This window comes from Neovison vison, chromosome 1 (genome assembly GCF_020171115.1).
Source record: "Neovison vison isolate M4711 chromosome 1, ASM_NN_V1, whole genome shotgun sequence".
NCBI lineage: Eukaryota > Metazoa > Chordata > Mammalia > Carnivora > Mustelidae > Neogale > Neogale vison.
In genome coordinates, this window is record NC_058091.1 from 117,526,925 (window position 1) to 117,539,923 (window position 12,999).

A 12,999-nucleotide genomic window follows, 5' to 3' on the forward strand; every position below is an offset into this window, starting at 1 on the left:
GAGACAGGAAAAGAGGCCCCTCCAGTCCCTGCAATGCTCCCATGCCAGAGGAGCAAACCCAAAGAGTTCTTCCCATCATGCCCCCCCACCCTTCCCACCAGGGCTGGTCAGCCCTCCCACACTTTTCACTAAGGTCCAGTGGAGGCTTTGGAATTCCACAGCACGGTCCCAGTGGGTATCCCCAGAGCTGGGACTTCAGCACCATAGCAGCACAGTCATCGGAGACCCTCGCTAACCTTGGCAAAGGCACCTCCTACCCTGACTCCACTCTGGGGCTTTGCCTGCTTGGAGACACTGACTATGCGTAGAGTGGGAGCTGGGCACGGAAGGGCTCAATATCACACAAGGTAAGGTAGGAAAAAACACAGTTCCTCTGAGCCAACCATCCCGATGCCTAAGATCCAACCAGAGCCTGGAAACCGTGGTCACCCTGGGCCCATCTGCCACCCTGGACCACCTCCTTGGGTATGGGCAGGAAGCCACCTTACACCCGTGCCCCTGGTAGGCTGGTCCCATCAGTCTGGCACCGAGGCCCGGTGGGGTTGGTCCGGGGATACAGGGCTAGGAGCCTAATTTGACCAGCCCTGGTATCAAGGCTCAAAGTCGAAAGGAGGGAGGCAGGGGCCCAGGTGGAAACTTGGAACTTTTATTAAATACTCATTCACCCATCTGCCACCACCAACCAGAGCAGGAAAAAAAATTATCAAAATGGAATTTAAAAAAACAAACCAAAACAAATTCAACCCAATCCCCAGTATGTACAAGGCCACTCCCTCCCTCTCTGCTGGAGAGGAGAGAGGCGGCTGGGGGGTGGGTGGGGCTGGGCACCTTTCCAGCCACAGGCCCCTGAGCAGTTCTGTGGTGGCAGGAAACCCTGCTGCCAAGTGGCCAGGCACCTGGGCAGGCTTCCAGGGAGGTGGTTATTGCTGGGAGGAGCAGGGCTGGGCCTCGTCTGCTCCTGCTGGGCTGAGAGCTGGTAGCCCCTTCCCCTGGTGAGCGGTGACCAGTCAGAACAGAGGACCAGTCCCCACAGCAGTCCCAGTAGCCATCTGAGAAGGGGAGTGGACTGAGAGAAAGGGTGTTCTCTGGAGGAAGGAGAGTGGGCACCCAGCTGATTCTGAGAAGGGGATGCCCCAGTGCAGCCTGGTGATCAGCTTGTCCTCTTTAGCTCCTGACACCCTCCTCTGATTCCAGCTGTGCAGCCCTCCCCTGGAGCAGGGCCCCCGGCATCCCCTTCATTTAGGCTGTTTTCCTGCCGCCATCTCTCCCTGGAGACCTCTGTGGCCACCTTCCAAGTGTCGGCCACAGCCCGGGCCCTTGGAGCAGGGATGCCTGTGCGGCATGGGGCCTCCTCCAACTCGCTGTGGAATCCAGCCCCCTGGGACTCAGCAGCCATTCTCTGACTCTGTGGCCTCCAGGGTCACGGCCCCTTGCTGCATGGCAGCAGTGGCCACGCTGATGGCCTCTTCTAAGGTCTGCTGCTCCTCTAGCTGCGGAGAAGGGGGGAGAGAAGCAAGGAGAGAGTCAGCCACTCCTCACCAGACTCTAGTGCTAGTGAGTATGTGGCCTGCTTTGCTGAATCCCCTCCATCCACCCAGTGCCACATACTGAACACTCAGTGGGGCCCCCGTGAATGGCAAGTTCTCTCATAGAGTCCCAATGGTCCCGGGTCAGAGAGAGGGGCCTGTTCACAGAAGGGGATCACTGACCGGAGGGGACCTCAGTAATCATCTACTTGAGCCCACTTATTTTCCTGATGAAGAAACGGAGGCACAAAGAGACAAAGGGTTTAGACCACCTGGCATTCTTTTTTGGGCCGAATGCCCTTCTCTTCAAGATCTATGTCTCCTTCCTCTCCCCTCCTTATTCCCTCCTTTCTTAGGCTCTGGGACCTCAACCCACCTGCACGGCAATGTGCGTTCCGTTGGCTGTGGCCAACAGTGCCACCTGTTGGTGATGGAGGGATCCTACACTTGAGTCGTCGGCCACGACTGCCCCAGAGGTAATGATTGTAACCTGAAATATAAAAGAATGAGATTTTTCCAAGCCACCTATGTTACTCTCCCTCCCCCCAAGCCAAATAAAAATCCTTTCAAGCAAGGTGACGGGGAACAAGCCAGAAGGGGATGGATAAAACCATTACGGGTCAGATTAATTAGCACGGGGCTCGGAGCTGAGTGAGGTGGCATTTTTTTCTCTGACTGAATTTAGGGATTTGAATTCATAGAAGGTCAGAGCTGCAAAAGACCCCGTGGTAATTTAATCTCATTTGAAAATGGACTGAAGCCCATGGAAAAATGACCTGCCTGTGGTGGCAAATTGAGTTAGAGGTAGATCAAGATTTAGACACTCTCTCTTGACCCCCAGTGAAACGCTTTTCCAGAGAACTGATGACGCAGAGGAGCCGTGGGGGGAAATCTTGGTCCCCATAAGAAGGCTGGACGAAGCTGGCCGGCACGTTAATGCCCACCCCACAAAAAGGAAGGACAAGAGAACAAGAAACCCCAAGCAAACCGCCTGGTCATACGGGCTGCGTCTGCGTGCCATCAGCGCTGACCATGGTGACCGTATGTGTGCCAGCTGTGGCAAGGTCATCGTCCTCACTGGGTATGGTGAGGGTGGTGCTGCTGTGCTGGGTCACCATGCTGATAGCACTCCCCAGGGCCTGAAGGTCTTCCGGGGACAGGCTGACCTGGCGACAGGAAGGAAGATGAGCTGGGAGTGCAGTGGCGGGCTGTCTGAGAGCCCCTGGGTACGGGGACCTGGGTACGGGGACCTGTGCTCGCAGACAAGGTTAGCTTCTTGAGAAGCTGGAAGACTCGCTTCATGTCACAGAGGGGGAGGGTCAGGGACAAGCAAGGAAAATGGGTCTTCATTTGCCAAAAGGAGATACTAGAAGAATTCTGTTGACCACTCCTATTTACCACCACTTTGCCTTGGGGCTCGTTTCTATTCAGTCTGGGGTCTCCACCCCAATTTCATCCTCATGTCAACTCCAAAAGACAGAGGTATGCTTGTCAGCAAGGGTGCTGACAAGGGTCTTATCATACCGCTGGCTAGAAACCCCCGGCCTCCAGACCCCACACCATGCTCTGGTCCCCACATCAACACGCCTCTCTTAAGAAATGTCTCAGTCAGATGATCAGGACCTGTCGGCCTCCACATAAACAGGGAAGCTACTATTTGCTCTCAAAGTTCTAGAGGCTGAGGTGGAAGCTCAAGGAGAAGGGGCTGGCTGACAAGACTTGGGCCCCTGGGCCTCAGCTCTCTGAGCTCCATGAGGCGAAAAAGAGAAACTGGGCAGGGGTGGGGCTGTCAGAACTTCGGGAGTCCCCGGAGTGAGAAAGGGGACCAGCCAGAGTGGCTCAACCTATCCCCTCCCTTCCCCGTCCCCCACTCCCGGGGGCCTGTACCTGCTGGGCGCCATCCTGAGTGATCAGAGCCACCTGGGGGGCTCCGTCCTCCTCGGTCACCATGGCCACCTGGGCTGGCAGGTCATCACCCTCTTCCTTCACCTCTGAGAGGTAGGCAACTCGGGAGCGTTTGGGTGGTGGACTCTCCTCGGCGGCGCAGGCGGCTGCGAGAGGAGAGCCCGAGCTGACACCTGCCACCAGTGGGCCCCGGGGAGGCCTGGCCCGTCCCCGCTCTCACCTCCTGCCCGGAGCCCTCACCGTCGAGCTGCTGCTGCTCGTACAGGGCCTGCTCACTCTCCTCTGTGGCCTCGAGCTCACCGTGGGCGCTGCGCTTGTGCATGGCCAGTGTGGAGGTCTGCCGGTAGGTCTTGCCACAGGCGCTACATGTATACGGCTTGCAGTGCGTGTGTACCACATGGTGCTTGTACAGGCTCGAGTACTCGGTGAAGCGCTTCCCGCAGCCTGGCACCGTGCACACGTATGGCTTCTCCCCTGGGGACACTGGGCTGTGAGGGGGCGGGAACTGGGGCTGGCAAGGGGAAAGCTAAGGGGCCAGGGCGGGGGCAGGCAGGGCAGGGGAGGAGAGGGATTGAGACCGGGGACTCTCAACAGACATGGCTGGGGGTGACGGCCAGCAGAACGGAGGGGACAGGAGTGTGGGCCCGCTGAGCCCAGAGCAAAGGCTGGGGCTCATGAAGGGACTGGTGGGGGGATGAGGCGGGGCTCGTGAAGGTGGAGGTTGTGAATAGGAGAGGGAAGAGATAGAGAGGGAGGATTGACATAGCAGGGGTGATGGGGGAGGGAGGGGACACGTATGCCAAGAGACGACACAGAAAGCTGGACGAGCAATGTGACATTGGGGAGGGCGAGCATATGTAGGAGTCATATGGAATGGAGGAGGGGAGGAGCTAAGGGTGACATTTCAGTTTACTTTTCCCCCATCACAGCTGACCCTGGCCTTTTCCTGGAAGCTCAGTCAGAAGGGGAGATCTCAGGGTGGGTGCAGGGAGGTGGCAGGGAGCTGGAGAGGGCCAGTGGGACCTGTTGCACGGGACCAGACTGGAAAGGGAGGAACCCACTGAGCCCCCTCTCTCCGCCCACAGGCCAGCCTGCAGGGGCCAGCAGGAGGGCTTGGGGCTCAGAGTCGAGAACACGTCTCAGGCCAAAAGCCCAGAGGCGAGAGGGCCAGGGCCTCAGAAGGGTCCCTTCTCGCATGCCGGCTGGCCCACCTGTATGGATGCGCACGTGGTTCTTGTAGTTGGTGGCGCTGGTGAAGCCGCGGCCACAGTGCGGCTCCGGGCAGGTGTAGGGCCGCTCGCCTGTGTGGGTGCGCACGTGTACTTTACGGATGTTCGATGTGGTGAAGGAGCGGCCGCAGCCCTCGAAGGGGCACCGGAATGGGCGTTCACCTGCGAACATGGGGTGCGTGGGGTGGGCTGGCTCAGGTAGAGGGATTGCGCCGGAGTCAGGAGCTCCAGGTCCCAGTGTGAACAGGGCAAGGCCCAGCCTACCGGTGTGGGTCCGGACGTGCTTCTGCAGGTCTCCTGAGGTCTTGAAGGCCTTGCTGCACAGCTCCTCTGGGCACTTATATGGCTTTTCACCAGTGTGGGTGCGCACATGGCTCTTCAGCCCATATCCTGTCCGTGGGTGGGAGGGAGGGATAGGAAGAATGCTCAGGGAGCCTCAGCCCCCATGGCCTCATTATCCTAACTCAGAGGCTCTCCATCTTCAGGTGGGCTCTGTGTGGCTCCACAGCTCCTCAAGCAATAGAAGCCTGTGTCGGCCTCTATCCCTACCCAACCCCGGGCAGATCAGAGGGGCTGGAAAAGCCCACGCTGCTCTCCTCCCCTCTTCCGGGCAGCCGGTGCCATTCTGGAATGTGCATCTGAGAGCCACGGCGAGAGGTTTCCAAGGGGAAATGAAGTCCGGAGAGACGCATGGCCCAAATACTCCACAGCCAATGGAGGAGGGGGGGGGGTCTCTCTATCAAGCCCCACTGATCCCTTTGCCGGCCTGGATTATGTTGCCCCCAATAACAGGGTTTCTACCAGATGGGCCCTGCAAGTCAGAGCGCTTGGACAGCAGTTGCTCCAGGAAGGCAGGAAATTCCCAAAGTGAATCTAGAACTTTCCACCCTCGGATGGAAGCAGTCCACTTTTAGTCTTCTTCCAGGTAGGTTACCTGTGGCAAAGGCCTTTCCACAGCTGGGGAAATCACACCTATAAGGACGGTCACCCGTATGAGCTCTTTCGTGCACCTGTGAGGATAAGCAACCACGGGATCAGGGGGACTGGGGTATGCAGGGCTCTTCAGTTGTCTTTAGGGTTCAGAGTATCAATAATGGCCACCTCCTCCAGGGGGCCCTCCCCGATTCTCTTCCTTCCTGCACTCTTCATGCCTGTCACCGGCCCCTGGGCTGACATTTCAGTACACTCATCTCTTCCTTTCAATAGGGCAGGGACCGGTTCTAGTCAAAGCGGGAAGGTATAATTACAGCCTGGTGGGGAAAACAGTAAAGCTGAAAGGTGTGCATGACAGCCTTACCTTTAAGTGATGAGCAGTGGTGTAGAGACGCCCACAGCCTTTGTAGCCACAGCGGAATGCTCTGTCCCCGACCTGCTGTCCTTTGCCATTATGGGGAACCTGGCTGTCATGCAGGACCTGAGGAAAAAAAAAATCTTGAGGTTCCTATCTGTATCCTCCTCAATGGGGAGAGAGAAGAGGTGAGATATAGGCCCTAGCTGGCAGCTTATGACCCAGCATGCGGGGCTAGGCCTGCCGGGGGAGAAGGGCAATGGGGGGAGACAGACCGAGACAGACAGGAAACAGGCACCGAAGCACGCTGCAGAGGAAACAGGGCTGACATGTGGAGTCCCCACCCACCTGTCAAGGATAGAGGGAGGACTCAATGTCACAGGGGCTGTGACAGCTATGGAAGACAGGCCACCTCCCAGATAGCTAGGTAAGGTGGCCATTCAGGCCACCCCCAAGCTAGGCTTTTACAAAAAATATTTTTTAAAATTTGTTTATTCATGAGGGGGCAGAGCATGCAAGGTGCATGGCAGGGGAGGGGCAGAGGGAAAGAGAATCTCAAGCAGACTCCATGCTGAGCGTGAAGCCGGACACAGGGCTCAATCTCAGGACACTGAGATCATGACCTGAGCTGAAACCAAGAGTCAGGTACTCAACCAACTGTGCCACCCAGGTACTCCTTAAGATTTTATTTTTTAAAAAAGATTTTAGTTATTTATTCGTGAGAGAGAGAGGCAGAGGGCAAAGCAGGCTCCCCAAGAAGCATGGAGCCCGATGTGGGACTCAATCCCAGGACCCCGTAATCATCACCTGAGCCGAAGGAAGATGTTTAACCATTTGAGCCACCCAGGTGCCCCTTAAGATTTTATTTTTAAGTAATCTCCACACCCAGTATGGGACTTGAACCCACAACCCCGAGAACACCTCCACTGACTGAGCCAGCCAAGTGCCCCAGCAACCCCCACTCTTGACCACATGCACTTAGGAGGCTGCACCTCCAGGCACCCTTATCCTCTGATGTGAGGAGACCTCTCCCCCCGTGGGAAGCCCGTGCTCAGCAGGGGCATCAACAAGGGGGCCTGCTGTGGGGATACGCTCACCAGGGTGAGGTACAAGCAGCAAACCAGAAACACCTGGGACAGGGGCCTGCAGGTCCTCACCAGGAGTTTCAGCTCTAACCACAGCACCCAGCTGGCTGACTGGGAGCACCAAGTCCTCCCTTGTCATTTCTCTCGGGGACACTGCTGGAGCCACCCACTTCACACCTGCCCTGGGGCTTCAGGGAGCCTTTATTGCTCTTCCCAAGCAGGGTCCTGCTGGGACTGTCCCTTAGTCTTCATTTCCAGGACACTTTGGCCTGCCCAGGAGCTCCTGAAATGGAACTCTGGAAGGGATAGGAAGTAGAAGACGAATTGGTGAAGCCAAATTCATGGCAAGGTCTGTCAGCTCCAGGACAATATTTCACAGACACTTAAACAGCTGGGGAATTGGAGGGGGACAGTGTCACAGGTGGCCAGGCCTGCTTGACAGGCTAACCCACTCAGGTGTTCAGATTTCATTCCCATGCCTCAGGTTCTCAGGGAATCAAGGAACTTCAGGGTTGGACGTGACCTCTGAGGTCATCTAGTCCTGTCTCATCATCTCAGAGGCGCAAGCTAAGGCCTGGGAGCAGAATGACTCACTCAAGGTCAGACTAGATAGTAGCAGCTCTCAGGGCTTGTGATTGAAAGCCCAGTTGTCTTTCTAAAAGCAGCAAGTCTCAAAGAGCCCAAAGCAGTCTTCTATCGAGTTTTGTGCTTCATGTTGGAAAGACACGAGAGTTTCCTCCTCTCCTCTGATACTGTAGCATAGTCTTATTATAAAAACAATTGCCCCCCTCCAAATCTTCAGGTAACATTTGCGGCCCGGGGAGCCCTGCCATTTTCACCCCAGGGAGGGTGCCCCCCGGTCTGGCATGCTCACAGATCTCATTGCCCCCATCCCCTGTGGGCAGGACCACCACTCTGGCAGAGACAGTGCTGATTGACCCTGGGAGAGCCCAGCTCTTCCTCCCTCGCAGCTGAGCTACAGTACAGGCCCTGTGGCCCAAGAATCCCAGCTACTCTGCCGCATCTGCCCCCGCCACTGCCTACTGAGGTTACGTCCCCAAATGACTACATGAGTTGCCGAGAACAAATAAATCCGAGACCAGCTGACCTCGGTGGCCCAGAAATCTAATAAAAGTCGCTGGCTCTAAGTCGCCACTGGTCCCTTGCAGCCACCTTCCCTTGGCAGAGTTGGCATACACTAGAGGGAGCATCAACAGCAGTCGGTGGCCCCAGGCATGCTGTCATGTGCTCTCTGGATGGTGATGTCGAGGGAGCCAGTGTGAAGGGGCAAGACGGGGAGTCATAGAAGAGCTCTTGTCCCCTACGGTGGTGGTGGTCAGGTGGCCAAGGGAGTGGATGGGCCACGTCAGGCTTGGCAAGCTCACCTTGCTGGCATACTGCTCCAGGGCCACCACCGTGTCTGCAGTGAAGCCCTCATCATCCTCTGTGGCCAGGTCCTCCAAGCCCACCTCCGTCTGCACGGCCAGGATGGCGCTGTCTGCTGGCACAGCCACGGGGTGGTGAATGTAGGCAGTGGAGCCGTCTTCCAGTTGGACGGCTTCCAGGGCGCTGGGGTCATAGCCCTCTGCAGGGAACATGCGGTTAGTCCTGAGGCCGCACAAGGGCAAGACATATGGCGGGCACCCTGGCTTTAAGGTAACAAAAGGCACATATGCCAAGGAAGCTTTCAGCATCTCCTGGTCACCCCTTGGTGAGTCACTCTGGCTGACTCTTCTTCGGGGGGCTGACTTTCCCAAGAAAAAGGTCTCCTTTGAAGCTCTGGGAACTCACAAGGTCCCTGAGGACCCAAGGGGACCATCATCACCTTCACCTTCACGACCACAAGAACCTCCTAACTGGTGGCCCTCCAATTATCTCCCGGCCACACACCATCCAGAGAGATCTTTGCAGGACACAGAGGAGATCATGTTACCCGATGGTTCTACTACTGCCCACCAGTCTCAGGATAAAGACCTACAACCAAACCCTTATCTTGACATCCTGGGCCCTGCCTCTCTCATCTTACCTCCCTCATTCCCCCTGCCGCCCTGGCTCCTAGCATGGAATGAAGCATGCCTTTCTTCCTCCTCCCATCTCTGAGCCTCACATGCTGTTCCTTCTGTTCCCTGCCATCCCTCTTCCTCCAGCTAAGTCTACCCTTCAGCTCTCAGCCTGAGCATCACGTTCGCAGAGAAGCCCTCCCTACGCTGATCTCTGCTTATGATGATCAGTTCTTCGGTGACCTTTCGTCTCACTTCTGTCTCCCCCGCTAGCCTCTAGGAGAGCAGGCCCACCTTTGTCCTTACTTGTACACACCACACCTAGAGCAAGGTCTGGCATGCAGTCGTTGCTCAAGAAACTACTGGTAGAAGGAATAAATCATTATTCCTCAGTACTTAGAGACTTCAGTCTTAAATGTTACTAAATCTTTACTGCTGGCCTTGGATGACATCCTTGGGTCCTGTTTAAAACCCCAAGACTTTTTTTTTTTTTTAAAGATTTTATTTATTTATTTAACAGAGAGAGATCACAAGTAGGCAGAGAGGCAGGCAGAGAGAGAGAGGGAAGCAGGCTCCCCGCTGAGCAAAGAGCCCGATGCGGGACTCGATCCCAGGACCCCGAGATCATGACCTGAGCCGGAGGCAGTGGCTCAACCCACTGAGCCACCCAGGTGCCCCTAAAGCCCCAAGACTTTGCAGCTGTGTTAGAGACAAAGCCACCACCGAGGCCCATGCTAGTGAGCCCAGGGGCTCAGTTTCCCGGAGGCAGAAATTGCCACTCCAAGGGTGGGCACCAGGGAAGGCAAGTGAGCCTGCTAATCCCGTCGAGCTTGGGGATTGCAGCTCCCACGGCCATGCCCCAACTTCAGCCAATTCTGCCTCCCTTCGGCCCTACCAGTCGTGATGACTGTGACCCCACCTTTGGGTGTGCGGTGTATGTAGGCCATGCTGCCATCTTCCAGCTGTACAGGCTGTCCATCCTCGAAGGAGAGAGCTTCTGTAAGGAGAGCAATCCTTGCCTTTCTCTGGAGCTCGATGCCATCCCAGCCCTCCCTCGGTGGGTGCTGCCTGGCCTCTAGGAGGCTGGGGTGTCTTGGGGTGCCCTCACCTTTCTGCACCGTCACTTGGTGAATGTATGCGGTGGTCCCGTCCTCGAGCTGGATCACTTGCCCTTCCAGCAGCTTCTCTCCTGTGAAGGTGGAAATGTAGAGAAGCAGTTCAGGCCCTGAAGAGGGTCAAGGGACACCTGCCTGCTTCTCGAAGAGGTCTGTTTGAGGCATAGTTTGCATGTCTAAGCATGGGTGACATGCCCTACATCCCCTGCTCTTTGATTCCCTCGGCCTGGGCCTCAGATGTACCAGGGGTGAAGACATCCCACCATGAGGAACCCTAGAGCCCCCAACAGATTCCCTTCCTCCACTCAAGGAGGAGCACCTTCATTTATTATTCCATCCATGCTCAGTGAAGAGGGGACTTCCAGCCTAACGGTGAGCTGCCAAGAATGATCTAAATAGAGAACAAAAAAGGCCCTGAAACCTGGAAAGACCTCAGTGGGCCAAAATTCGGCACTCTAACTGAACTAACAAAATGAAAGACATTTCTTGTCTCCCACTGTGCAGTATGCCTGGAACTAGACTGTCTAATAAGGCAGTACAGCTTGTGGTTAAAAGCAAGTGGTTCTGGAACTGTCCAGGGGTCCTGGGTTTGAGTTTCAGCTCTACCTCTGACTAGCTGTGTGTTCTATGACAGTTTATATAACTTTTCTGTGCCTCAGTTTCCCCCCTCTTGAAAAGAGGATTAAAAACTGTGTTTCTGTCACTGGGTTGCTGTGAGGGTTAAATGGATTAAGGAATGTAAAACAATGCCAGGAACATGTGTGGTCAGCCCTCAGTAAGCCTTTTTTTTTTTTTTTTTTTTTAAGAATTATTTATTTGATAGAGGGCGAGTGGCAGGGGAGGGGCAGAAAGAGAGAGAGAACTTTAGCAGACTTCCATGCTGAGTGCGGAACCTATCGTAGGGCTTGATCCTGTGAGCCTGAGATCACAACCTGAGTGGAAACCAAAAGTCAGATGCCCAACCGACTGTGCCCCCCAAGAGCCCCAAGCCTTAGCTTTTATCATCAGAAACCCGATCTCCATTTGAGAAGAAACAGAAAATAAAGCAATGGGGAGCTAATGTGGACACCAACCGCTGTGCTATGGCTTATTCTCTAGGCCTGTTCCACTGCCACTGTGGGGAACATCTCCTTCACTCATCTCTGACGTTTTCATTTCATTTTTCTAATTAAAAGATGACTCACCTAAGACAACAAGCAGTATAAAACATAAAGACTCCAGAGTTCCTGAGATACTACTCTTCCTTTACCTCGGATCTTTACTGGGAAGCACTTTTTTTTCTTTTTAAAAATTTCATTTGTTTATTTTTAGAGAAAGTGGAGGGTTGAGGGGGAAGCTTACTGGGAAGCACTTACAAGAGCAACAGGCTCTTTGGTTTAGAATTAGGATTAGACAGGGACGCCTGGGTGGCTGAGTTAGTTAATTGTCTGCCTTCCACTCAGGTTATGATCCCAGGGTCCTGGGATTGAGTCCCACATCGGGCTCCTTGTTCAGCAGGGAGCCTGCTTCTCCCTCGGCCTGCTGTTCCCCTTGCTTGTGCGCGCTCTCTCTGACAAATTATATAGGATTAGACAGGCCTCTCCTGATATCCAGTGAGTTTCCCAGGGAATGAGGGGGAAAGAAGCAAGAAAGGCAAGAAGGGAGAGGGAAGAGCTCGTGACAAGTGGTTTGCTTACTCCATTATTCCCAAGTTTCAGGTTTAGCAATTTGAGCTCTGATGATGTGGGAAAAACACCAGGCAGCTGCTTCTGGCCTAATTCTGCTATCTCTCCCTCAGAAAAATCCCCATACTTGCCTCCACGTCGTCTTCTTGGATCAGTAACCCACAGTTTTACAACTTAGCTAAACACCGGTGAGGCAGAGACAAAGGTAAGAAGGAGTTCTAAAGGCAGTTAGCAGAGGGCGTGGGACCCCCTCACCTCCACCCATTCGTGAGCCATGGGCTTCCCTGCATTTGACGCCTTCTCTGTCACGGCCAGGGCACCGCACTCGGGGTTCTGAGAGCGGGACCAGAGTTTCTGCTGGCACAGCCACTGCTGCTTCAAGGCACAAGACCAAAGGTTGAGAAGGGTTACTTGAGACAAGATTTCAACCTAGAATCCCCTCTCACAGCAGAGACGACAATGCGAAGGGCCAGGTGGGAAGGATGGCTGGCTGACACGGTCTTCATGTCCCGCGATGGAGAGGTAGCCTTATGTTCCCGTGGGCCCCAGTGCATTTTGGTTCGCAGGACACTCTCCCACTCTCAAAAATGTTGGCTTGAATCACACATTTTATGCTCACCCTGATGACCGATAAATCTGATAAAACTTTTAGAGCCACCTAAGCTGGCCCCAAAGAGAGAGGGCTGCTGACGAGGACAGTGCCCTGGTCACGAGCTTCAGAGGAGCTCACTGCGGGGGAGAGATGGCGTCTAGGACAGTGTGGTCCTGGTTCCCGAAGGCCGACTCCCCGCTTAGGAGTGTGAAATCGATTGGGAGTCTGTGTGCACACACACTGTGGTGCCACGAAGCAGCCAGAGAACAGAGAGTAGAGAGAGAGAGAGAGAGGGAGAGAGAGACAGGGTGGGGTTGGGGGTGTGGGGATGCAGGGAGACCCACACATGAAAGGGAAAGACCTAGAAAAACTGGGTGGCTCTCTCAGGCCAAGCGTGGCCACTCGACCATTCATTCACACACGGTCATTTCCATGCTTCCATTCTTCTGTCTCATCCTGCTGCGCCTGCCGCAGAGGGGCAAGACCCGTGATAGGGAGTCTGCTAAGAGTTGCAAGCTTCCAAAGTATTCTAGAGAAGTGCTGCTCTCAAGCGGATGGACGAAGCCAACCAGGCCCACATATCATGGACAGCTCT

At 55.1% G+C, this 12,999-nt stretch overlaps 1 protein-coding gene across 3 annotated transcripts in view; it reads right to left on the bottom strand.

Annotated features, from left to right (window-relative positions):
• Positions 1–630: 630 nt before the first annotated feature.
• ZNF76 (zinc finger protein 76) overlaps positions 631–12,999 on the bottom strand; it is a 32,455-nt gene continuing 20,086 nt past the window's right edge. Inside the window, exons 3-14 of one of the 3 annotated variants that reach the window (XM_044254898.1) lie at positions 10,142–10,222; positions 9,953–10,030; positions 8,419–8,618; positions 5,958–6,074; positions 5,595–5,670; positions 4,925–5,050; positions 4,643–4,822; positions 3,672–3,905; positions 3,414–3,577; positions 2,528–2,692; positions 1,903–2,016; positions 631–1,490 (exon numbers count right to left, since the gene is read on the bottom strand). In XM_044254898.1, the coding sequence (XP_044110833.1) occupies positions 1,386–1,490; positions 1,903–2,016; positions 2,528–2,692; positions 3,414–3,577; positions 3,672–3,905; positions 4,643–4,822; positions 4,925–5,050; positions 5,595–5,670; positions 5,958–6,074; positions 8,419–8,618; positions 9,953–10,030; positions 10,142–10,222 (1,640 nt within the window). In that variant the 3' untranslated portion in view covers positions 631–1,385. Of the gene's footprint in view, positions 1,491–1,902; positions 2,017–2,514; positions 2,693–3,413; positions 3,578–3,671; positions 3,906–4,642; positions 4,823–4,924; positions 5,051–5,594; positions 5,671–5,957; positions 6,075–8,418; positions 8,619–9,952; positions 10,031–10,141; positions 10,223–12,999 lie in introns of those variants that run through there. The other 2 variants (XM_044254904.1, XM_044254910.1) reach the window with 2 other exon arrangements.